This window comes from Acipenser ruthenus, chromosome 2 (assembly GCF_902713425.1).
Source record: "Acipenser ruthenus chromosome 2, fAciRut3.2 maternal haplotype, whole genome shotgun sequence".
NCBI lineage: Eukaryota > Metazoa > Chordata > Actinopteri > Acipenseriformes > Acipenseridae > Acipenser > Acipenser ruthenus.
The window spans coordinates 65,977,962-66,004,805 of record NC_081190.1 but is presented as its reverse complement, the minus strand read 5'-3'; the positions used below and the strand labels follow the sequence as shown (position 1 = coordinate 66,004,805).

General features: G+C 36.3%; 2 protein-coding genes across 10 annotated transcripts in view; one reads left to right on the top strand and one right to left on the bottom strand.

The window, feature by feature from the left end:
* Window positions 1-4,823, top strand: part of LOC117409372 (protein FAM13A-like) — a 68,222-nt gene extending 63,399 nt beyond the window's left edge. For all 9 annotated transcript variants that reach the window (XM_034015329.3, XM_034015327.3, XM_034015325.3 and 6 more), the window contains one exon: window positions 2,080-4,823. In XM_034015329.3, the coding sequence (XP_033871220.3) occupies window positions 2,080-2,203 (124 nt within the window). In that variant the 3' untranslated portion in view covers window positions 2,204-4,823. The remainder of the gene's footprint in view (window positions 1-2,079) is intronic.
* Window positions 4,824-6,119: 1,296 nt separating this feature from the next.
* Window positions 6,120-26,844, bottom strand: part of LOC117409135 (probable E3 ubiquitin-protein ligase HERC3) — a 36,666-nt gene continuing 15,941 nt past the window's right edge. Inside the window, exons 25-31 of the mRNA XM_058985435.1 lie at window positions 14,671-14,759; window positions 13,188-13,263; window positions 12,129-12,295; window positions 7,763-7,952; window positions 7,718-7,726; window positions 6,972-7,074; window positions 6,120-6,328 (exon numbers count right to left, since the gene is read on the bottom strand). Coding sequence (XP_058841418.1) covers window positions 6,120-6,328; window positions 6,972-7,074; window positions 7,718-7,726; window positions 7,763-7,952; window positions 12,129-12,295; window positions 13,188-13,263; window positions 14,671-14,759 — 843 coding nt within the window. The remainder of the gene's footprint in view (window positions 6,329-6,971; window positions 7,075-7,717; window positions 7,727-7,762; window positions 7,953-12,128; window positions 12,296-13,187; window positions 13,264-14,670; window positions 14,760-26,844) is intronic.

Genomic DNA, 26,844 nt, shown 5'->3' with positions numbered 1-26,844 from the left:
ATTTTCTCTTTAGCTATATTGAACCTGGCAAATCAGAAGATGATGTTGCTACTTTACTGGTCAATTACTGCAGTTAACTTTGAAACAAAATATTGTTAATGATTGAATAGACGTGACAAGTAATTGAATCATAATGAAAACGCATATAAAAAGATTGTGTTCTTTGTATAATAAAGTAGTTACTGACTGCATAGCTGGAGACAGGAAAAAATTGAAATGTCAGCGCAACCCGCTGCCACCAGCCGAGTAGCTGCTTGGGTATGACGCAACTAAGACAGGGAGATAAAAAGGTGGGTTAGTGAGCAAGACTGCGACACAGACTTTGAGGACAAAACACAGAGCTAGTTGATCTTTTCCAAAGGTACCTACTGTTGAAGGACAGACGCCTGTCGACTGTGCTCCCACTAGAATCTGGGATAATATCCACTTTCAGTGTTATACTTACTGCTTAGATAATTGAAAGCATTTATATAGACTGATAATAAAGTGATGTCATTCAGACAAACTTCCATTGTTGTGCTTTCATCCTTCCTACACCTTCGGCACCTATTCTGACACATTTAAAATTGATTGGTTAATTTATGGGCATTAGTTGATTTATCGGTAGATTAATCCGTGCACATTTTTAATAAAGGTAACAATCTTATAGCGGCTGTCCTGCATAGTAATACTAAAAAATCAGTAGAATCTAAAAAAAATGAAAAACAATTGGCACAATGGGATTAATTTGTATTATTATTTTTATTTTATTAAATGTAACAAATTTTCACAAAACAACCGTTTGTTCGGGCCACTGACACATAACTGAAAACACAAGACATCTGAGCTGTGTTTGGCGGTTGTTTAATCTACTATTACAGCTTCGTACTTGGCTTCCTGTACTTCTGCTTTTATTCGTTCTGTGGCTATTGACAAGCGATTGCTTAACATGCTGCCGTAGTCAGAAATCAGAGAAAGTAATTCCACATAATTACCTCTGTTTGAGGAATTGGTGCCTTCATCGTTCCCTCTGAATGCCAGTTCTTGCTTGCCAAGGCAAACAACAGAATCAATCAAGCATTTAAGAACCTCACAATGTTTTCTTGCTTGCTCGTTGTGATGTATTGTATCCCTGTGCTTCTGCTTATCCAGTTGAACATCATGTCCAGGTTTGTCCAAAAGTTTTGAGTGTAACAGTGGCTTGCAAGTGACTTTGGGAATGCTCATGGTTTTTCATTAGACATCCTAGATTGCTGTAGCCAGTGCTGTTCCATATCGCCTTTACTGTACTGAACAAAAGACAAGTCCAGCAGTATAATTTTTTTAATTGACAGCTACCGGTAAGCTACCTTTCATAATTTGAATGTTGGAAGTGGTGAGTAAATCCCTTCCCTTCCTGTGTCAGTTCAGGTATTTGTGGTGTACACCTACCTTTTTTAACAATCTACATTTTTTCTAAGAAAGTGGAGATGAAAATGGATTTGCAACCAAATCGACTACGATGTCTCTGTTGTCTGATTTTTTTTTTTAATTTGTAAAAAGCAATTCTAAATATTTCAAAGTGCTCAATATAATTCTCAGTAACGGTCTCTATAATAATAGCAATATCGTGCGAAATTCAACTGTTCTTACACCATGCACCCTAGCATATTTATGTCCCACCTCTTCTCAGTTATGATTGGACAGCTGCAAAACCAGGGCAGATCTTTGACTTTCCCATTGGTTAAACTCACAAGACCTTCAACTGAAATGGGGAATGCCTTCAATGGTGTATGTCCCGCCTCTACTCACTGATGATTGGACTGCCGCGGAGAAAATGCAGATCTTCTGTTGGTTGATTTTATTTTATATAACATGATTTAAATTGTATTTTTTTTTATATATATCTGTGATCAACTCTTTAGTTGATTAATTGGTCCGATTTAATCTGGTAATTGGAGCAGCTGTGTGTGTGTGTGTGTGTGTGTGTGTGTGTATGTATATATATATATATATATATATATATATATATATATATATATATATATATATATATATATAAAACACACTGAAATACAAATATGTTTTGGACAATAAAATTATATTTTTTGTCTCCTACAGAAATGTGCAGAAAGAAGAGCGCACACCAATGGCTGACGAGTACAGCGAATACAAGCATGTTAAAGCCAAATTGAGGCTCCTGGAAGTTCTCATCAGCAAGATGGATTCTTCAAAGACCATGTAAATAATTGGAAGGACTGTGTTCAGTGGAATTCCACTATTAACAAAATAACAACAAGAGGATGATCACAAAAACAAAGAATAACAGTAACACAAATACTGAAACTTTCTATCAACTCGATAGCATTTTATTCCTGGTGAACAACAGTGTTTATTCTTTTAAAGTGCCATACAAAGAGTCACCAGCAACTTCTGAAGGACTTTTCTAGGATGATTGATACGTTTTGCTAACCTCTATCGTCAGAGGCACCGAACACCATATATATACATATACATATACATATACATTCACACACACACAAGGATTCCAGGGTAGATCCATTTTCATACTGGTTTCCAGCAGCTGCAGTATTGAAAGCTCTTACTGTTAAGCTGCAAATAAAGCTGGTTGGTGTGAAATCCTGAGATTCTGGCCCATTTCCAATGATAAGCTACAAATCTGAAGGACATAGGAGCAGAACAATAACTTGGAATCATGCATGACCTGAAAATAATTTCTCATAGTTATTTAAGTAGGTAACGCTATCTGGGTGTGTAAGCCTTATATAAGCTTTAGAGAAAAAATAAGTTGTGTAGTTTTGAGAGGCCTAGTTTTAAAAAGGAGTGATTTTTAAAGCGATTGCAAATTGAAGCTGTATCAGTTTTAATTCTGCTTTGTGATTAAAGCAGATAAGGGGTGATCAGACTACTTTCTTTTCATGTAAAAAGATTTACTGTGATGGGAGTGCCATCAAATGAATTGCGGGTAAATTAATATTCATCTCTACGTCACACTACACCTGCTATCCAAGATACTGCTTACAAGAGGCATTGTAGCACTGTGTTCCTAATCGCTGTTTGCGATCAGTTTAATGTGGGTCGTTAATTCTATCTTTATTGTTGTCATGTGGTTGAGTTACAAGTACAAAAACAATGTTACCTTAAAGGGAACTCGAAAGAGTATTATTCATTGCAAAGGAAAACAGTATGTAGAACAGTTGTAAATAGCTTTGAGGAGTCTCATAATGTACTAAACCCTGGCAGCATGAGTTCATATTTGTTGTCCTGCAACAGCAATGAAACGCCACTACATCCATGTCTTATGGTGAAGTTGGGATCTGCTGTTTTTCAGCCAGTCTTTATTTTACTTCAAGTAATAATTTTGGTGGCTATGAAGTTCAGCAAATTATTTTTTAAAACCAATGTGCTCGTGCAGTTCACAGACATGGTTATGGTTCTTAAATTCACTATATTATTAATGTGTGATTGGTGCCATAACATTTGAAATGTGTTTTATTAAATGCAAAAGGATAACTAGTAACTAATGCAGTACTGAGTTATATCACCAGCTACTTAAAAATGTTGAATGCAGGTCTTCAAGTCATTGTGTTTGACAAGAAATACAGTCCCACCCCACCAACAAAAAAAGAGGCTGGATGTATCAAAGGATTGCCACATTTTAATACACATCTCTGTTGATGAATCTTAATATAAAGGTTATACTTTGGGCTTTGGAGAGAGAGAAAAATTTATTTAATCAAAACCAAATTTTAACAAGGCAATTAATCAACGAAAAGTCTTAAATCATTATCGAGAAAAAAAAGAAGCTATTATTGGTTTAAACAAAAAAAGGTGTGGTGATGGAGTATGTTTAAATTAAATAATATATATTTTTTGGCTAATATACATGCTTGTAACATTGCAGTTTGCATCATTTTTAAACGGATGTATTCAAATGATCCAAAGAGAAAATGAGTTAATGACCACAATAGACCAAAACAGTGTGGAGTACATTGTAGCTTTAATTTTTTTCGTATCATACATTTTTGGGTGTTCTCTAATGAAATGTTATAGTAATTTACTTTGCTACTGGTTAAGTCATAAAATAAATCATGTATTTTTGGAAATCTAAGCAAAGCACAAAACAGGAATAGCGCATGGATTCACATGGATGCTTGATTCCAGTCACCGTTTTGTTATGATTGCATTTAGAGGTAGACATGTTCAAATAAGATTTGTTTTCTGTTGTTTCTGCTACTGAATTTTTCAAATGCTGCTTTATGAATGATTGTCCATTATGGGCACCTTGAATTGAAACAACAGCCTCACCAGAGCTAATTAGTTCACTCCCATTGGTTAATAGCAATCTTTGTTATCTAGATAATTCTTACTTGCTTCTTCTTACAAAATACCCAACATGTGCATATGAACTGTGTAATACAGTGATCAGTTGTTAGATTTCATTGTATTCCTTGTGCTTGTTTGTCAGTCTAGACATTTGCATGCTGTTGTGAGCCACATTTTTTCTGTACTTAAACTGAAAGACTAAAAGCCAATTTAATAACTGGATAAATCCTTATATTAACACCATTCAAGGCCTATAGTAAGCATTAACCAAGTACACTGTTTTTTTTTTTTTTTTTGTAAGTGGTCTGAAAAGTGAATTTGTTCTTTTGTGAATATGGACCCAGATCTATGTTTACATTACAAAGTAAGCAAGACGATTTATTGAACTGAATTATTAGTGTATGCTACTTCATCTCTGAATGTAAACACTGAATGGAAAATATGGGTGTGTACATTTTAGTACATCATTGTATTTTGTATATAATATATACATATATAAAAAAAACTAAAATTTTGAATGAGTTTGTGTTGAGTAAATGATATGTTGACTAGTTGCACAAAACCAGTAAACTAGACACATTGGTGTCTTGTGAAAATTCACTGTTACCTTTATATATATATATATATATAGATATATAGATATATATATATATATATATATATATATATATATATATATATATATTAAATATAATAATAAACTACTGAATGTGCATGCATGATACATAAATACAAATTTAAACAGCCATTTTAAATTGACACAGGGACAGAGGAGGATATTTAGGTCTATAAAATAATGACAATCATTTCTTAGTTTTCAACAAATTTGTAGACTCATGTATGTTGTTCATGGATGGTGACAACAGCTCAAGATATGTACGTACTGTAGTAGAGCTAAATATACTTAAATATATATAGAAAATATATATGTATATTATAATGTATACAAATAACTAGTGTTTAATGTTGAAATTTCATTTATTATGGTTTTCAGGTGACACTCTTGTTTTTAAATTTCTCCATCAGAGCCCGTTGATGAAATTATACAGCATTATAATACACACCCAGCCATCTATTATTCTCTTAGAAAACCATAAGAATTATTGTATCCCCAATTTTTGTTTTAGACAGATGACTGACAACTGCAATGGTTTTGTATAGTTTTATTTATTTGAAGAAAAAAAAAATTAAGTATAAAAGCAAATAGATCAAGTTGTATTAACATTCCTAATCTTGATAGGAGATACACAAGAGAGAGTTAGTTGGCTTTGAGAATTAATCCAAGTGATGTTGGAGTAGATAAACTGGCAGACCTAAGGTCACACAGTGCATTATCGTAAACCACTTGATGTCCAGATTTAGTATCTATTTATACCACACGATTAGGAAAGATGAAACTGAAACTTGCTTTAACAATAAACATAATTACAGCTAACTGGTAACTTTGTGAAGGATCTGCTAATTGGTATACACAGAGATCACCATTTATTTTCTGGGAAACAACAAATAGTAATAGTACAGCAGTGAAATAATACTTATTACAAACTAAAAACAGGAAAAGGAACAAAAAAACGTACACTACATTTTAACAAAGCTGGAATCCCCAATGAGGGGTTATTATCCAGCATTCCATTATGACAATGAAAAAGCTCTAATTCAGAATTATATACAAGGGGTATATAATGTATTTTTTGGTACTCATTTATAAAGTTCTGTTCTGTTCTTATATATATTATTTATGAACCTTTACCACCACCCCCCCCAGATGTCAAAAACTGGAACCAATTTTTTAAAATGTGTTTTTAGTTTGGTTTTCATACCAGACTGAATCCTTCAAACTGTTCAATGGCCTGGGTAAGCCTCCTCCTGAGAATCTCTTTGGTCTGGTACTTGGGCAGATCTAACCGGTTGTAGCAGGTGTGAGCCACAGGCCGGTACTGCTCTCCTGCCGATGTGGGCTGAATGACCATCTGCAGGCTCTCCATTCCGTATATGGGGATGCGGTCACTGCCTGTCAAGAACACTGAGAACAACAGAAAAACGCTGGGCCTGTGCAATACGTTGGCTGTTATCTTCAGACTTTAAAACATTTATTATGTTTTTTCAAAAAACCTATTCCTCAAAGGAATATATGTTATATTGTTTTCAATTAACAAACACTAAATAAAGACCAATGGAAAAAATAACCATGTTAACTTAAGTATTTGTAAGTTGACACAGTTTGTTTGTGTTCAAAAACTAGCTTTCAAGATCTTAAAAGTCTCTTCAGTGGAAATTTACAGAAAATGGTGTTAAACAAGTTGTATCTTTAAATACTCACTTACACCTGAAGAAGAGAATTTTGTGGTCTTTGTGGCTGATGATTATATATTATAGCTAGTCAAATAAAACAATGTCAACTGTTCAAATCTATTATCACTATTACATTGAGTATTTTTAATATTGTCATATTGGAGTAAACATAAATGGGGCCCATACATACTATAGAGTAAAAGCAAAGTGCTTAAGCTCTGGAGTTCTCCAGCGGTTCATCAAACAAACACACACTCAGTCAGGACCAGCTTACAGCTAAAATGCAAATGTATAAAATAAATATGATAAACATAGGTATTCGCAAAACAAATTCATCCAAGAATTCATTTGACACTAGGCACAGATGCACTTACGTAAGATTTGTTTTCTCTTTTCCAGTTGAAACCCATGGAATACTTCCCAGAATATTTTTACTGTAGGATGTAACAGTGAGTATTCACCTTTGTATGCAGCATTCTACAGAGAAAAAGAAAGACCGAGGGCTGAGCAATATTAAGAGTACAGTAGTAGATGCTTAAAGCAATTTCAGCAGTCTGTGCCTTATTCTAAACCTACAGCTATGGCCAAAAGTTTTGCATCACCCTATAGAATTAACAAATGTTGCTTCATAAAGTCAAATTAAACCTGCTGAATAATGTTACAATAACATTGAATCACATACCACTTTGCTGTTTTCCATATACTTAATGAAAAACTGACAAATAAAAAAATAAAAAATTGCAATCTAACATGAAATACCGCAGTACTATTATGGCTTCTGGTAGATATTATTTTGGAGTTTCTTTGATTGCATGATGTTAAATAAAAGATTTAAAATTATGTTCATAGAGTTTAGTTTTTTTTTTTTTTTTTTTATGTCTCGCTCCTAAAATTCTAGGTGATGCAAAACATTTGGCCATAGCTGTACATAGCTGAAATCAAGTTAAAACAAAGGTTGAGGAAGATGAAAGAGTTAAGGAACCAGGGGAAAGAAAAACAGCAAGAGAAACAACAGCAGCAGATGAGGATATCTGCAGGTTTAGAAAACAAACAAAAAACAGCTAATGCTGGTATTAGGAGGGTATGTGGACACAGTTCTTAGAGAGTCGTCTATACTCACTGAGATATGGGATTATGATTTTTGTCTTTGATGTGGACAAGCTCAAAAGCTTATCTTCTCCACCTCCTCCCAGTTATAATTGTTCCTCACCACCATTGCCATCGGCTCGGAGGGCTGGAACAGTGACAGGACCTTGCCTCCACAGACCTTCAGGAAGCTGCTTGAGAATGGCTGGTACAGCTCCTCAATAGACTTGTTAAAGACGTAGTTAAGATACGCTTCCACAAACTCTTGTCTGGAAAAAACAATAAAACAGGGTTTCTCATCACTGAGGGATACCCATGGGGGGGCAGGGGGGCGGCACAGTCTAATTATAGAATTGGAAGCATCACCATGGGAAAGCGCAAACCATAACAATGCTTGTTTCACTATCTTGTTTCACTAAGAGAAAAATACCCCTAGAGTCTGCGAGAGCGGGGGTGGAAGATGACTCAACGTTGGACAACACGGTTAATGACTTAGGAACAGAAACGGATATGAGTATGGAGAGTACTTCACAAAAGACTACTTCAAGATCTGCATTTAGCAAAGACATGGAACTCCAGGTTTGTGTCTGCGGCTGGAGCAAGGCAACAACGGTCAGGGGTTTGAAGATTCATCAAGGGAGAATGAAATGCTTGAGGGAGAAGGGACAAGGGTCTCGCATTAATCAGTACTTCTTACGAAGTCAGTCGAATGAAATCCAGCGACAGGAAGCAAACCACAGTTCGCAGGATATCAGCACCCCTGTCATAGATGTGAGGAGCACTTGCATGGATACAGTTAGTGATGAACCTAAGGACTCAATCTCTTACAAAGGGTCATAAAAGATAAGCTTGCAACATTGCGCAGAGCTGAGCGTCTACGGAAACGCTACAAAAAGAAGGAGCGTGCGAGAACTGACTTTTATAAAGACCCATTCAAATTTGTGAAGAAGTTATTCACCAGCGAGAAGAATGGCACACTAAAAGCATCTAAGTTTGAGCTGGAGAGCTATTTGGAGGAAACACATACAGATTAAAAAAGGCAGGAGCCTATGTCAATTCCTTCAGATATCCCACCTATCAATCCACCAGAATACCAAATGGAGGACTGTGCACCTAACTGGAAAGAAGTAAAGCGAGCTGTGAAAAAAGCAAGGGCTTAATCATCTCCAGGGCCTAATGGAGTTCTTAATAACTTAAGCTGTTAATATGTTTGGATATATTAAGGTGAGGGCTTGCCTTCTATGGTACTTGCTTTATTGGTGTATTGCAAAAGTCAGTACCAGGGTCTTTTGGTTTGTAATGAAATAGCAAACAGTTTTTACAGAGGAAGCACACATGAGGGAATGTTATTTATTTATTTATTTTAAACAACCACACCAATCTTAATTAGACGACCTATTTCAGCCAGATTACAGGTTTGCACAGGGATCCTGGGATGGGAGAGGGGGTTCACTGTAGCTGTGCTTGATTTAGCTGGACATTAACTTGAAACAAGCTTCCTGGCGGCCACTTGTATCCTATTTGGATATGTTTTTCTTCAGGGGCAGATAGTCACTTGTCCCCACACTTCCTCCTAAAGGAGCCAGCAATTCCTGAAACTGTGTTACATTGCTGGTGCAGGAGCGCCAAAGTAAGATTTCACAAACAGAATTCTGCCAAATGTCTACTGGGAAGTACAACAATAATAAAATACATGTCTGTAACTATGCATCTGAAGACTTACATCCCAGATAATATATTTATTACCACACAATTTCTAGTAGAACACTTAAAGCCTAAGCTGCAATTACAATACCTTTTAGGAAGCTGCAAACAAGGAAAGCAGCATTTCAAACAGTTTTTGTGATGCTGTGATACTCTTTTAAGTGTAGGTCTGAGACAGATGGATTTGGTATTAAAGCTAAACTAGTATGTGAAAAAGCAATCAGTGTTTTGTTTTTTTGTCTTTCTTTTAATACATACAAATGAGGACAGCAGACCTTTATCTGTATTTTGTGGTTCAATACAGCACAATATTTCTGAAGTTTTAATAAATCCGGCAAATGACCCAGTTCTACAGACCATAAAGGATTTCAAATTAATTTATGTAGAAACCTGGACAAACTGGATTAACTGTTAACCTGTAACCTTTCCTACAACAGTCAAAACAAGATTCAGAGGACTGGTATGTTTGTTTCTTGCCAAGAGAATTTCATATTACCCAAAATATTTTAATCCTGTACTGTAAAATTATAGAATTCTTATCCAGGGCGACTTACAATTGTTACAAGATATCACATTATACATTATTTCACATTATACAGTTATCACATTATTTTTACATACAATTGCCCATTTATACAGTTGGGTTTTTACTGGAGCAATCTTGGTAAAGTACCTTGCTCAAGGGTACAACAGCAGTGTCCCCCACTGGGGATTAAACCCACAACCCTCCAGTCAAGAGTCCAGAGCCCTAACCACTACTCCACACTGCTACCATATAGAAATGAGTGACCTGAATGCCTCTATTTTTTGTTTATAGGTGTTAGCAGAAATCAAAGTAGATCACCATGAATAACTGGTGGTTATGAATGTGAATACCAAGAAGTATGACAGTAGTACCCATAAGTCCTGACACGTTGTGGTTTCAGATGTAAAAATCAATCATTTAGCTGTCTGAATATACTGTTACAAGATATTTAAGTCATGCTCTGATTATTTATCAAGCACGTGCAGAACTTGTTGGAAATGGCATCAAATTAGTCGGCAACGCTGTATTGTGTGAGCCATTTTAAACTGGTTACTCAAACTTGTAATATTTCAGATTGACTAAAAGATAAAAACATCTTGAAGTTGATGTCAAACTATTCCAAGAGGATCAGCAAAGGCTCCAAACATTTCCCTTCTTTAAATCACACATCAATTTTGAAGAACCTTTTAAGTTACTGGCAGGACAGCCATTTATGATTCATCCTGGCTTCCTCTCGAGGCTTGTGAATCAGAGGGCTGTGTTCATGTGCCAGCTGTGTCATTGAGGAAGGGACCTGAACTAATCCCAGTAAAATGTGGAGCTTCCGGATTTCAAATCGCTCATGTCAGGTGGCAATATCATCAGTCATTTTAGAAGTGTTGATCCAAACACTTACTGCAATCCTAGTTATAGCCCATGATTGCATGTGTGTTTTCCAGTTGGGAACTAAGCAACACCCCTGTGAATAAGATTTGTTATTACATTATAGAAATGAGTGACCTGAATGCCTCTATTTTTTGTTTATAGGTGTTAGCAGAAATCAAAGTAGATCACCATGAATAACTGGTGGTTATGAATGTGAATACCAAGAAGTATGACAGTAGTACCCATAAGTCCTGACACGTTGTGGTTTCAGATGTAAAAATCGATCATTTAGCTGTCTGAATATACTGTTACAAGATATTTAAGTCATGCTCTGATGACTGGGCCATTACTGAAACAAATAATCTCCAAAATAATATCAGGTGCGGCAACATTTAGGATCCTTTTCGGTGGATCAGTTAAGTAGGAAAATCAAATGGTTGGATCAATGTATCTTATTTATTAATGTTATAATACAGATCCTTGATCAGTCAGTCAATTAAGGGTTACTTCAACTGCCTTCGCTCATCTGCAAATAATTAAACAGGAGGCACTGCCTATTTCATTCAGCCACAGCTGGGAACAAATTACATAAGCAGTGTTATATAAACTGGCAAGGAAGTTTTTCTTGAGCTGAGATCCTCTCTGTTTGCAGATTTTGAAGGCCCTGGTTCTGTTTTGCATACGAGGACACTCCAAGTAAACCATCCCAGTAGCTATTAGCTGAATCATCAAAACGCCACCTTCTTTGTGATAAAGCGAAAACAACTACACAATCAGCAGCACTAAATTACTCAAATAATCTTCCAAGCACTAAGTGAATTTTAGTTATTTTGATCTTGTAACTACAGTTAAACAGTGTTTGAAGTTCCATCACTGACACAGTATGGAGCTTTTCCACCATATTAAAGCTGCTATCTGCTCCTCTGTGATGAGCAACCCTTTGAATGAATTGCAATTCTCAGAAGGCCCTGAACAAACTAGGGCAGAGATACATACTGGAACCTCCACTGTAGCTGTCTCTCTCATTTCCCACAGAGGATGTTCAATACTAAATGGCCTGACCTACATACAGTTCAGAATTGCATTGCCCAGAAATATTTACTGTTAATTAGCTGTATCAATTGCAGAATCACAGTAAGTAATTGTGGCGGAGTGTCCCGCCCCTTGGTTTATTATTTGTTTAAATCTTTTGTGTTTTATTATTTAATAAATAAGCTGAGCGCTGTAGCGCTACAGTTTCACCCGCCATTCCTTGTTTTGGTTTCTGTTCCTGATCCGTGACGTCACCACCCACACGCCACTCAACAGCTTGGTCACAGTAATGCATCTATGCATTGCTGGTCTCACATACCTTCCCTCAGTCAGGGACAGTTCCTTTAAGTCCCCCAGAGTGGGCGGCACACCCAGAAGCTTCTTGAAGAGGGCCAAGGGGAAGTGCAGGTCCACCACAGTGGAGTTGTATATCGCCAGACCACATGTTACACCAATCAGGTGGAACCAGGTGTGTTCTACAAAACACTGACAGAGCAATTAAAGAGCATCAGCATCAATCATGAACAAAGAAACCCCATGTTGTTCATTTCCAGAATGAAGGCATATATCACACAACACAACCGGAAATAAATTGTCTTCTTTTAGTTAAGATTAGGATTAAAATATGATGAAGAACATACGTCTAGATACTAGATACTCTATTTTGCCACATACAATGAAAATACAACAGCTCTTGAATATTTTAGTTTATATTGAAGAAAAAGTGTGTCTCCCTGTCAACAGGCTGCATTCTGCTATGTTTAGTAAAAATTTTTTATTTTGTCTTACCGGCTACCGTTACGCTATGCATCAGAGTTTCATTATTACAGTTATTTTTTTTAAACTTCATCCCCCGGTAATATAAAGCAGATACCTTGATGGGATTTCACAGTGAACATTTCTATTTATGTGCCATGTTTATTCTGCGATGGGACATGCACCATCACAGTCAAGAACAGCTGTTTCACATTCTGTCCACTATATTACTTATTGTACTGTTTCACTTGTATGGGTGACAGAACTGCATAACTGGTCCTCTTGACACTGAAATTTGTCTCTATTGTAGATTAACTCCTATTTCGGGCCATTACATATAGTAATTAATCATTTAAGGTAGCTAAACAGGGCATAAACATTCAGACAATAAATTTAGGGGACGAGTGAATTAACTTGTATCTAGGAGGGTATACAAATTCATACAAAAAAACAAGAACATTTCCCCAAAGGTGCACCTGTACATTTAAAGTTAGTGGAACATAAGAGTCTTGGAGATACAAGCAAATCATTGCAAGTCTTCGGCAGCTGTGGCTGTGACGCAAATACAAGCAATCCGTAAGCACCCCCTCAAGCGAGATGCTTAACAAACTGCTGAAATTACCTGCATCTGTAACTGAGCATCTGTCTGCAGTATTTTGGTTTTGGTGTTGAATATAAATGGGTAGGCACACAGAGTTCTACAAATGAAAAAAGAGACCTCCTTTAGGATTTATAAGGAACACTTCTGTGACAATGGAATTTGCCTGACATGCAAATTTAAGCAAGAATGCACATGCATTTTTTCACCTGTACAAGGGATGGTCTAATTTTCTGCAAAGAAAACTACAAAATGCTTGTCAGTACCAAAAGAAACTTTGAATTTATAAAATAAAAACCTGCATAAAGCACCCTGCAGCTTTGGAAATATTTTTAACATGTTAAAGAAAGTTTTCTGTAAAATAGGAAATAATAGAAGTATATGTGGAATCTATGAACCTTCAGGTTGGCAAAACGATTTTAGCTTTTTTTTCCTGATATACAGTATTATCAGCAGTATAGTGGTGATAATGGTGTCACTTACCTCAATATGAACCTTCAGGTTGGCAAAACGATTTTAGTTTTTTTTTCTAATATACAGTATTATAAGCAGTATAGTCACTTACCTCAAAATACAATCTCAATGGAATTTTCATAAAGCTCAAGTCAGATTTTTTCCTTATTCATCAAAATTACATAATTATAAATACTTGAGGGCATCACGGGTACATGTCGAGTTTTAAGGTACCCAACCAGAGTCTCTTTTTACTACCCAGTTATCAATTATTAATTTGAGAATTTATAGAAAACATATAACACCAATGCAATTATTGTGCAGCTAATCCCACAGCATACAGCGTATTTCTGCTTGCAATAAACTTGATACAATATGGGATGATTTTTCTGTAGTAATAGTGGCTACAAAATATTTTCTGACCGCTAATATATAGTTTTTAGTTCATGTCACAGTATTGGTATGCCTTTACCATAAGCATGCTCTTAACTTTTTGTTAAAGTTAGTCTGGATGTCTAATATTCTTTCACTGCTGGTTTTAACCAATAGTACATCCAGTATTTATTCCAGGAACTATTTATTGTTTAACATGGACAACATCATATTTTATTACAAAGGAGACATTATTCCTGCAAGTTTGATTATTTAAAAAAAAACACCATGAAGCACAGCCAGGTTCGTGTCCTGGCTGTACGAAGTGGCTGGTCTTCGCTGGAGATTCCAGAGGCCGGTAGCTCGCTAACATCTGCTCTCGAGTTCCTGGGTGAAAAAGGAAGCTGGCTTGATCATGGGATCGGAGGATGCCCACTGAACCTTCGGGTCTCCTGAGCCGCATGGCGAATTGCTGCGGTGAGAGGAAAAGCGATTGGGCATTCCAAATTTGGAGAAGAATTGGGGGTAAAATAATAACTGGACACACTAAATCAAAAAAAGAATTAAAAAAAAACATGAGTATGCACCAATCCACTGAACTACAAAGATCCATGCTACAGTAGGTTAAATAAGGCATACTACTGACACAGTACTTACATTTCCAGCCATGTTTAAAACCCACTTCAGGTACTCTTCCTGGATACCCACCAAGCTGGTTAAGCCAGCTATGTAAAATTGGTCATACTGAACGTGCTGAGCCTTTAAATTCACCTGAAGGTCAAACACAAAAGTAATGATGAGACACAACTAAAGGGTTACACAAACTTTTAAGAGATACATTTAAAATAAAATAATCATGACTTATGGATTTCATTTATTGTATTCTCCATTTACCCTAAAATTATCAGGAGCAAAGGTGGCGTGAGGTTTGCAGGTAATCTATTGCAGTGCTGTACCGCATGCTAAGGTATCAGTCAAAGTGTGCAACCGTACCAGGACCACTGGACAATATTTTATTTTGGGGTAGCGAACTCACACATTTTGTGCCATAATAAAAAGTATTGTGAGATATTGTATTAAATATAGGTTAGTAAACTAGTTTTTATTTTCTTGCTTTACAGTAATTAAACAAAGTAAGAACATATAATTTAAATGGTATTTTAAAAAGATATACACTGACCTTAACATGAAAATAAAAATGTAACATATATAACACCCTGTCAAGTCTGACACAAAATTTAGACGCAGCAGATTCTCTACTTCCATGCATACTTTACTTATACTGTACATAGACACAGTACATACTGGTACACGTAAACAATGAAAACACATCACTTTGGTTTTGGTATTAGTGGAATTTAGATGTACCTTGTGCAGCTTCTCTAAAAGCTTAAGTGCAGCGCTGATGTAACTGTCTAAAAACACAGGGATTAACAAAGCTTTCCCTCTGCTCAAGAGAAAAACCACTATCTGCTTATACATACATCTCCACAAGTCAAATAAAAACTCCAGAACCCACTGAAGACCACCAGTTATCTAAAAAAGAGAACGAAACCATGTCATTAATTTTGCTTAGATGAATCTTACAAGCACATTACAAAAACTCATTTAAAGGCACTTCTCTTGGGAGAATACATTTTATTTAGAGGATAATAGATGGCAGACGGTGTATTAGAACTTTTTGTATTACAATATTGAGAGGACCTGATGGAGAAATATGGGGGGGGGTTAGAGTTCCAATAATACAGTAGTTATAGTATATAATAAAACAAATTCTAAATATATTTTTACACAAGTATAAATGTGAATTTTACAAACTTGCAAATGTTTTGTGGTTTAATTTAAGTTTATTTTGTATTTTACCTATAACACTTGTACTTTTTTAGTCTGGAAAACTGTACTTAATAAAGCAGAGACCCAATCTTTGGGATTTTATGTTTACAAATCAGTGACAGTTCCTGCAGCATTGTACCCTTGTTCAGTGCATAAAATGAATCGGTTTGTGGTGAGTGAAAAAAGTGATTGTGCAGGTGCATCATCATCTAAAAAACTAAAAGTTCAGAAACAGGAAGAAATTGGATTTACCTTTATTGGCAGGGCAGATGAACCTTGTCCTCAGTGTGTTGTCTGTGGTGATATACTGGCTAATGGCAGACTGTTTTTATTAAAAAAATAAAGTGCAGCCAGAGAAACGTATGTTTTTAAAAGTTTGTAGCGTTTGTCGGACAAACTTGCGTCAAGTTCAACAAAATTCAAAGAAACAGTGAAGTTACTAGGATGATCCATTTTACAAAACGTACCCGGTTTGTGTGATTTATTTTATTGTTGATGTTTGAACACTGGAATCAGGTGTGGTGTTCTATGCATGGATGACATCTGTACGCAGGATAAGATGGAGTGGAAGTTTGGCAAATACTTCACTGTGATGGGTTGATTTATCATCTGTGATTTATAATTCTCGCTATTGTGGTGGTGGTGGTGGTGGGGGCTCCAAGTTAAAAAAAATAATTGCTAAGTGGGCCATTGCAAAAATCACTTGACAAGTGCATTTAGACAGCTGGAGCCATAGAAAAATATATTTATTGGCTTTACAATGTGCAAAATATGAGATACAGTCATTTTACATTTGTGTCAATTGAAATTGAAGTGTTGCACATTTCCACAATAATAAAAATGAAATTTAAGACATACCAAGTGCTTTGCTAGCGTTTTTGTCCAAACGAAGTATTGCCATGGCCAAAGGAACTGTTGATGTAATACTTGGAGTCGTTAAGAACAGGGCACTCATACGGAATCAGACAGATCAGCATGGCCTCAGCATCTGGGGGAGAACAGGACAGCTGGGGAGTCAAGCGGCTTTCAAAACTCCTGGAAAGAAGAGGAGCAAGCTGACCACAGTGACATGCGCCAGATAATAGCTAGACTGAAATTGCTGCAGACAGAGAAGAAAAGCAGAGTATACTAGGGAGGGGCCTGATCCTTAAAAGTTAGCAATGCTTTTCAGAATGTGCTAAACTTCTAGCAATGTCCTAAAAAATGTTAACATCTGTAGTTGCTCCATAAAACAGCAGGTTCTAAAGGATGCTATATATAGTGTAATCTACCAAATATTGTCATCTCTTCACGTGCAAATAATATATATATATATATATATATATATATATATATATATATATATATATATATATTTATTTATTTATTTATTTTGGGTGGACTGTCTGAAATTTTACTTGATTAAAATAAACAAGTACTGTATGTCCATAACATACACCCCATGCCACCACTGTAAATACAAAAACAGATCACTATGACCTACTTCTAAATTTTGTATATGTAAAAATGTAAGTGGGACATACAGGTACTGAACAAAAAAATGGAAACACCAATGTAAAGTCACTTAATAGGGTGTTGGGCCATGGTATGGTATCCCGCTCTGTGGAGTTCTCGGCGGACCATTTTTGATGAAACTGGCTGATCGCGCCCCAAGTTGAAATTTGCAGTCAATTAATCTGCAGTTGCTCGCCTGTTTTGCCTTGCACTTTGAATTAATGCACGGATATCACGATCCTGGAGAATGCGCTTCCACCCACTGTTGCCCTTTGCTGATGATGTCTTTCCCTCGGAGTTCCATGCCGACATCACCTTAGAGACTGTTGCTCGTGAAACATCAGCAAGTTGAGCTGTCTTGGTCACTGAAGCTCCTGCCAAATGCACCCCAACAATCACCCCTCTTTCAAAGTCACTGAGGTCTCCTCTTGCAGCCATGCTAGCCATAATTATAGGCAACCAGGCCTGTCCAGCATTTTTATACATGACCCTAAGCTTGCTGGGATGTTATTTGCTTAATTACCGCATGAGCCACACCTGTGTGGAAGCCCTTACTTGGTGTCCCTCATTTTTTGTTCACTACCTGTATTTTGTTGATAGAGAATCACAATTGTAGATATATGCAAAACTGTTAGCTTGACATACTGTACAGTACATATGTTCACACAGACATGCATAGTGGTGGATAACAAAAATCAACTTCATGAACACACACAGACATCTGAAGGAAACACCTCTAATATGTCAATTGTGTTTTCTACAAACACATGTGTGGGGGTTGAATACTTATGCAAGCAAGATATTTCAGTTTTTTATTTTTCTTAAAAATATTTACCAACATAAAACCAATGTCACCTTACAATAATTGATTTTGAGTTTCAGTGTTTTAAAATAAAATATCAAACAGAACGAAATTTCAATGTACCATTTGTAATTCAGTAATATGAGAGAATTGGTCAGGGGTCTGAATACTTTTGCAAGGCACTGTATATATGTAAGCAATAAGATCCGACACAGAAGGCATTATACGACCGTTTGGGTAATGGGGCCCGAGACAAGGGCGCTATTACAACCAAACGGTCGTATAATGCCTGGCAATGCCCGATGTGGAGGGTCCTATTGGTTATATTCTTCAATGTTACAGCACAATTAACTATCATTTTTATTGATTTGAACTGAATTTATTTAGGTTTTCCTTTTGTTTTTACGTATCCTTCCACATAAGCACTCTAAAATGAACGTTCTGTAAATATAAAACTGTATACTTGTATTTGGATAAACAGAGAACAAAAGGTTGTGAAAAATATTTATTAGTAGTAGTAGTAGTAGTAGTATTACTGCTACTACTATTATTAGTGGGCAGTTATTAAAAATGCTTCCATAAAAATAAACTGAGGACAGAGATCGGAAAAAAAAAGATTGTGCAATTGTAATAATAATAATAATAATAATAATAATAATAATAATAATAATAATAATAATAATAATAATAATTGGTCTTTTCCTTTGTAATTGATTTGAATATTTCCAGATATCAAGCAATTATTAAAATAATTGCTCGAAGTCTGTCCGACAGTACTTCTCTCTGTACTGCTTACAGCAACTGTAGGTTTTGATTTAGCCATTCCTCAATTGACATCTTATTAAAAAGGTTGAAATTTACTTTATACGACATTTTGTTAATAGCTGATGACATGATCTTGTTTGATTTGTTTTTGTGATGCGGTTACAAAGATTCTAAGGGCATATATCAGGGATTATATCCATCTAGCTCAACCGTACTTAGAATGTGTGGAATCTTTCCATTGAAGTATCAGATATGATGTCATACATGACATCAGTAATGACATTAGCAATGACTAATCAAATGACAAATGCTCCACCAAGACTGCCCAGAAGGACATTACCTGGGTGTGTTTATTGGTATGCAGAATATTGTGACATTAGCTGTTCTTAGGAACAACTCATATGACAAGAACAAGACAAAGAAGCACAGTTTGGTCCTCATTCTCCATGGCACTGTTCTAGAAAAAAAAAAAACATTCCTTTTACTGAGTGGATAGATATATGGCAATGCCATATTGCATAGTGGCAAGTGTGCCAACTTTTGCATTGGAAGTAACAGTAGTAATTATGCAACACCTATATCACGTCTATAGACAATAGTGACCCGAGTGACAGTGAGCGCAATGGAAGTGTACTATGATTGTGTCTACGTTGGCAAATATGCCAAGAAGCATGATAGCTACAGTCCAGCACAGTGTAATGTCCATCTGGGCAGTCTTGGTGGAGCATTTGTTAATTAGTTATGTAAACATTCATGTTAAATTTAATTACAAAAACAAAAGACATTTTCCTCTAGACGATTAGATTTGACCTGTGACCTAAGCAAAGACACCAGGTATCCAGGTAATATAAAAAATATAAAAAATAAAAGCTGTACTTCAGTGAGTTACAGGTTCTGTGACTAAACTAAAGGTTTCCTAGTTTATGATGACATCACAGAAACTCTCCAAAGGTTATTATTTTGGTAATGTCATTCTAGGCAGTCTTGGTGGAGCATTTGTCATGTGATTAGTCATTGCTGATGTCATTACTGATGTCATGTATGACATCATATCTGATGCAATAGGGGTGAGTTAAGGTTGCGTGCAACCTTAACGTCCCATTTCCTGACTTTTCTGATTTTGAACTGCAACCTTTAATTGGAGAGTTAAATTAACCTTAAGTTACACAATACTAGAAGTTGGTGCCTTACTACGGTAGACGATGTGTCGGTCATGGATTGGAGGAGATGTGATTGTACTCGCTACCAAAGGGGGTGTGACTGAAGGTATATCAGGGTGTGTGGCCGAGCGATCTGTTCCTTTGTTATGGTTACGAAACAGAGCGCTGAAAGAACCATAAAACGAAACCGTGAGTGTTTTGTATTTGTTTTGTTAATCACTGTTTATTTGTATTTAGTAGACAGCTAACAACCGGGAGCTGTCGCTGTTCCAGCCAGCATTAAACCTGGATTACAAATACTGCACTAGTCACTAATAACTGTGGATTCACCACCAGCACTGGAGCACCGCGAGAAAGGACACGGAGCCGTGCCTGTATTCTTGTGTTATTATTTCGGGACTGAAACCCTGTTTTGCTTAGCTGTGCAATTACACATTGCTGTGTAGTTGCCACTATTATTATTTAACGGAGCCAAACCGTGAAACTAATTAAAGAACTGTTTGGACCGTGAACACTGTTTGTTGTTGTTGTTTGAGCATCACCGCTACACCTGCGCACTGCAGACCACTTTGCCACAACAATATAAAAAGGTACCTATTATGTGCGTAACTATGCTTATCTTTATATCTATATCACCACTATTATGTTAAGACTAAATTCATTAATTAAAATAAGTTAAGTATTGTTTCTTTTTGGTGAACATTTGAATATTTATCTTAATGTATGTACATTAATTACTGTACCTAAAACATATCAGTAATTAATGCATTTCTTCATTTAAAAAAAGGCCTATTTCATTTGAAGATGTTTTTTTAAGAATCCACCTAGTCTAATATTTTACTTTTACAATTTGCCTTTTGACTGTTTCCTTTATTTTCAAGTTCTATTTTCCTTACTGGTCTGCTTTAAATTGCCCCTGTCATGCTCCAAATATCACTTCTATTCAAGTGCTTTCATTTCTAAAGCACCAATTGACCAGTCTGGAACTCATTACTTTTTGCGAGCTTTAAACTGCATGGTTTTTCCAAAGTAGCACTTAATGGGAAGTCTTCCCTCCTGGTCGCAAGGTTAATGCAGTACTTCAGATCCAAGGAGGTTCATACTGGACCTTATGCGCAGACCTTGCCTCAATTCCTCTGCTATGGTGTAATCTGTAGACTACCTTGCACAATAAAACCCAACAGTAAAAGTGATTAAAAGAGCTTTCCTCTTTAGCCCCTTACTTGTGCCTGTTGTGTCCAATGCCTAATTAAGTACAGTACAACAGCTTTCAGACACAACCACAGAAGCAGGATTAGAACTTGGCATTTGTAAACACTGCACTTCCATGACCCTCACTCAGAGAACTAACAATGCTTCAACTGAATCTTACACACGCTTGCTCTGATGCTGGTTTTAAAATACCACAAATGACGCAAATTAAACAACATGGCAACAAGAATCCACAGAAAAACACTTAATATCGCTACTTACCTTTGATCAAGAAAACTTGCGTTCCAACAGGCAGTGGAAGAAAGCAGAAGGATTATATCGCTAAAATGAAAAGTGAACAAGAAATGTAATCATTGAATTGTGATTATCTAACTTAACCATCAAATAACAACAAATAGTACATTAGCTATTTCTTTTTTTTTTTTATGTATATGAACGTTAACAACCTTTTGCCTCCCCCCCCCCCCCCCCCCCCCCCACAGCTGTTCCCAGCGGAGGTGGTTCCCTACAGTATTTTCTTGAATCATATATGTAACCTACATATTTTACCACAGTGACTGTTTGACTAAAATAATCGTACAGCTAAACTGCAGTTTGATTTACATGTTAATATAAAAGTCTTGTGCCTACCATCTTTAGTCTAAAACATAACCTTGTCAATCTTGTAAAGACTGGGACTTTACAAAAGTATTACAAATAATTTAGAAAATAAAAAAATAACAAGCAAAAGCAAGATGAACATCTTATATTTACAGTTAGGTAAACGTACTTGAAAGCATTAGAATCAATATCCTCTATCAGCTTCAAAGTAGAAGTCCAAAATAAGCAGGCCTCCAGTTTATCCAACACTCCCCGATAAACAATGGGAGTTTACATAAATTTGTTTTCTCCATTACTGCATGAATACTGCATGAACATTTTAATTTTGTAGCTTGTGCTACAGTACCACCTGGTGGTAGTATAAGGTATTTTGAGACATGCAAATACAGGTACTGTCACAAATGAAAACCGATAGGAATTGCTTGAGAAAATGCAAACATAAGTTAAATGTTTGAATCTTTTATTCTTACCTCACATTTTGAGCACATCAAAAAATGATGGTCACCACCACAGTAAATTCTTCTAATGGCATACTGTTCAAACATATCTGTTGAGAGGAGGTGGGGGGAAGTGTCCTACATTAAATAAGTCAAACAATTACAAGAAGAACGCAGGTCAACTTCAGGCTCTTGACCATTATACAGCATATACACATTCAGGGCATGAACTTAAGGTCATGAAGGGCAAGGCAATGTTGCCTTCATTGGGCGTGAAGATTCAGGGGCACCAAGGCAGTTCTATGGGGCAAAAAGGCAAAACATAAATCCAACCCAAGGCCACCACGGTAATTTCATACTCATTCATAAAACAACAAAAAAAGAAATACAGAGAGCCTGTTATGTTGTTGAAACAGTAATTCAGACAAACACAAATCAATTTTTTATGAGTGATTCACATACTAAATGTTACAAAAGTAAAATATAGGTCACATTTACATTGTAAAAATAAAATGGTATAAAAATCCAATTTAAAAACAACAAACTTTTTTAATGAAAAAATACAAAGGGTAATTTGGCACAAAAAAATCTGGGTATTTTTTTTAACTAAACTCGTCACACACCACTGACTAAAACATACATTACATGAGAGGCTTCAATACAGCCTTAGTGATACAACAGCACAAATATGCGATGTCAGTGAAGGGAAAGTTAAAAAAGATAAGACTTTCAGCCAAACTGGTTGAAGATTTATGCATGGCTGGAGTTTGAAAACGATAGTGGTCAAAACGATAGTGTAACCGCTGTTACAACAAAACCTGTACAAACAACGCGGCTTTGGAAAAAACAAACTCAAAATATAAACTTCGTCAGGCAATGGAGAGTGCTCTACATCACAATGACAGATGTACATAATGTTAGATGTTTACATTTGAGAGACTTTATATAGTTTCACAGTTCTTGAAATTTACAGTTGCAAAGGATTTACAGTTTTGTTATGATGGTGCATTGCTGGACACTCGATTCAGAAAAAAAAAAAAAAAAAGGTATGCTGTTTTTAAGCATTCTAACCCCTTTCATGAAAGCACACGTTTTACAAGTTAAAAAGCAGAACTTCCTAAGGTAGTGAGAATGTATTACACATAAATAAATGAAAATAAAAATCGATGTACTTCTCAAGATTGTTTTTCGTTCACTATTATGTTATCTCTGCTACTCGTTTCATAACACAAGGAGCTGCTACTTGAACCATGTCATAGCTACTTAGTTTTTTAACTAGGAATTTGAACAAAACTAATAATTGTCTACCTATTGTGTGTTCATTTTTAACAGGTTGGGGGGATAACACCAAATTGCAAAACAGCGACAGTCATTGAAATGTCTATATAAATTAGCAATTTATATACGCTGAAGGCATGAGTCTGTGTATTGCACCGTTGCATTTTAAGTATGGCAATTTTAAACCCGTTCTATCACAATTCAAGTTTAACTCTGTCGAATCTCGTCCTTTCTGCAGTACTTGAGAACTTGAGTTCACATTAATATTATTATTATTGTCAGGGACGAATTGTTGTCCACCCATTGTTTACCTGAACATCTGACATCTGGCAAATCCGAACATTCCGCTGCCACTTTACAGCTCTTCTTTCTTTTTAAGCGTTTTTGAGTTAACACAGTGCACACAGATGGACAGGTGAACACGTGCGATTGAACATTCCTTGAAGCGCAGTCATATTCAGTTTAGTCTAACACCGTCCCTCCCTCTGTTTGCCCTTTATTAACCAAATATACATTATGTCTTTCTCGTGGCTTAGTGCTGGGAGGTGCACATTAAAAAGAATGGGAACAATAATACATTATGATAATGAGTCATTTCCTCGCAGGACGAGATTAGACAGAGCACGGGCCAGCTGACGCTGAGCAAGTTTGTGAATGGTTACAGACAACTTTTGCCGTAGGTTTTGACAGGCATTGCGGAAAGCGGCTTGGGCACTTCGGCAATTGCCGTCAGTTATTTCGAGCCCTGCATATTTACTGAGCAAGACACACACCTCAAAATGTGTGTGAATCTAGACTAACATTACAAATCAGTCATGTGAGGTACAGTCCATTTGCACTAATGTTTGTGCTCCATATGACAGATGTTTCTATTTGTTTGTGCGATCCAAATATATGGGGAAAGCCCCAGTTTATATGTAAAATGTGTTTCTAAAGTACAGTTGTTATCTCTGCATATGTGATGCTTCTATGTCATTAACATATTCACATCTGCTCTTTCTCCAAGCACAGGAGCAGATCTTGCTTTGTAAATGAGAATTCCGACTGGTTTAATTTGAAGTATCCCATTTGCCTTACTGCCTGGAAATATATTTAAATACAAATCCATTGAAGATTAGCTTATCCCATAAACAATTGGATAATGTATTTACTTATCCCAACAATAAACTACAACAAAGCATTGTCATCACTGAAACATTTTCATTTACACGACTGCTAATGTCAGGTTACTGTGCTGATTTTAATGAAGAATATAATCCTGTGCATTACGAATATACGGACGCCTTGAGGGAAATATATATATATATATATATATATATATATATATATATATATATATATATATATATATTTTAATATTCTTACGCCAATAAGGCAGTCCCATTTATAACTTTGAACTACACACTAAATTAAACTGAGTAAATTAATTTAATTAAAACATGCAAAAGAAAGTACATCTTTATTTTTGATATTGTGCACATTGCCATTGAAAAGATACACCAGGGGGCGGAGTTGAGACGACACAGAGTTGTTTTTTTGTTTTGTTTTGTATTTTTCCTGTCACTCAGTGCAGACACATTGTTTGAGCAGAACAGGCTTGAGGAATAACAATAAATTCAAATATGTCTCGGATTTCAGTAATTTTTCTTAAATACTTTGCATACTTTCATCAGGTTCTACCGACTTAATGTGGTAGATCCCTCTATGTCTTCGTTAGGCACAAGGGTCATGATTTTGTGTTCTTGAGACATCCCTCATCTGCTGTCTCCATTCACGCTCCATTGCAACAGCTTTGGTATACTTTTCCCAAAAGTATTGCTGGTGGTCATCTTTGAATTGAAACCTTCGGAGGAGAAGGGCAAGACGGAGAAGACCCTGCACATTCAAACCCAGGGTCACTTTGTTTGGGATGTGATGGTAAGGCGTTATCATCTCACTCCGCAGGTCATCCCAGACCTAGTAGCTGAATTTCACATTTTCATCACCTGGTTGACTGTCCTCCTGCTAACACTGATGGCATTGACTTTCTCCACTATAGAAGACCATATGGCCTCTTTGGTAACATAACTGATGTTGGCAGAGGCTTTTCCAAATAACTCAGTTTCATGCTGAGTGACCTCAGCTGTAAGGACTCTCTGCTCCGCCTCAGAAAACTTTTCTTTAATTTTCCGTGCACCAAAAGGGCTTTGCTGCCCTTCCTCTGACATATTTTTGGTTTGGTCTGATTTTCATTCTCCACAAATCTCATACAGTGCCTACTGCTCTCTGTACTCCTAACTCACCTCACCTCTGGGCTGTAAGTGCATCCGCTAAATATCCTGATGCACAGGCAGCGCTCATTGCGACCCTCATTATCATGACTGCAGATCATTATTTGTGTGTGTTGAGTAATTTGCATTGCTCTTAAGCTTACATAGGCCACAGTGCAAAATAACTGCCTGGCGGACAGGCAATTTGGATTTTGCAGCCACAATTGTTTGCACTACGCCTATCCTTACATCAGCCCCTATGTATCTATTTTATAATGTAAGTTTTGGTAGGGCAACTTTCAAACTCCATAGAGTTCACACAAACTGTTTTAAATTTAGATTTTAGCTGTTTAAATACATTAGGATTTTGCCAAACATTCTTAAATTGCATACCCAAGTAAAGTCAGAAATTAAAGTATAGACCATGACACAGGCAAGTTCCTTGCAAAATGGATAGTATGGTGGCTATATATACTGTATATATATATATATATATATATATATATATATATATATATAGTTTATTTAGCAGACGCCTTTATCCAAGGCGACTTACAGAGACTAGGGTGTGTGAACTATGCATCAGTTGCAGGGTCACTTACAACTACGTCTCACCCGAAAGACGGAGCACAAGGAGGTTAAGTGACTTGCTCAGGGTCACACAATGAGTCAGTGGCTGAGGTGGGATGTGAACCGGGGACCTCCTGGTTACAAGCCCTTTTCTTTAACCAGTGCTCCACACAGCCTCCTATATTTTTGTTTTCTCCTTGTTGCTGGTATAATGGCTGACACCAACCCCAGCTGTTTATTCTTGGCTCTTGGAGCACTGTATATTACATCATGAACTATGACCATCCCATCACCCTGTACAATGTGTGCACATGTTTTCAAATGTTGTACAATACAACCGTACCATTATACTCATCCCTCCAATGCAACAATAATTGTTTCATGAATTAGATTTTATTATGGAAAATAGAGTATAAACAAATTCTCAGTAGCAGCTACATGGAGATACAGACAGAA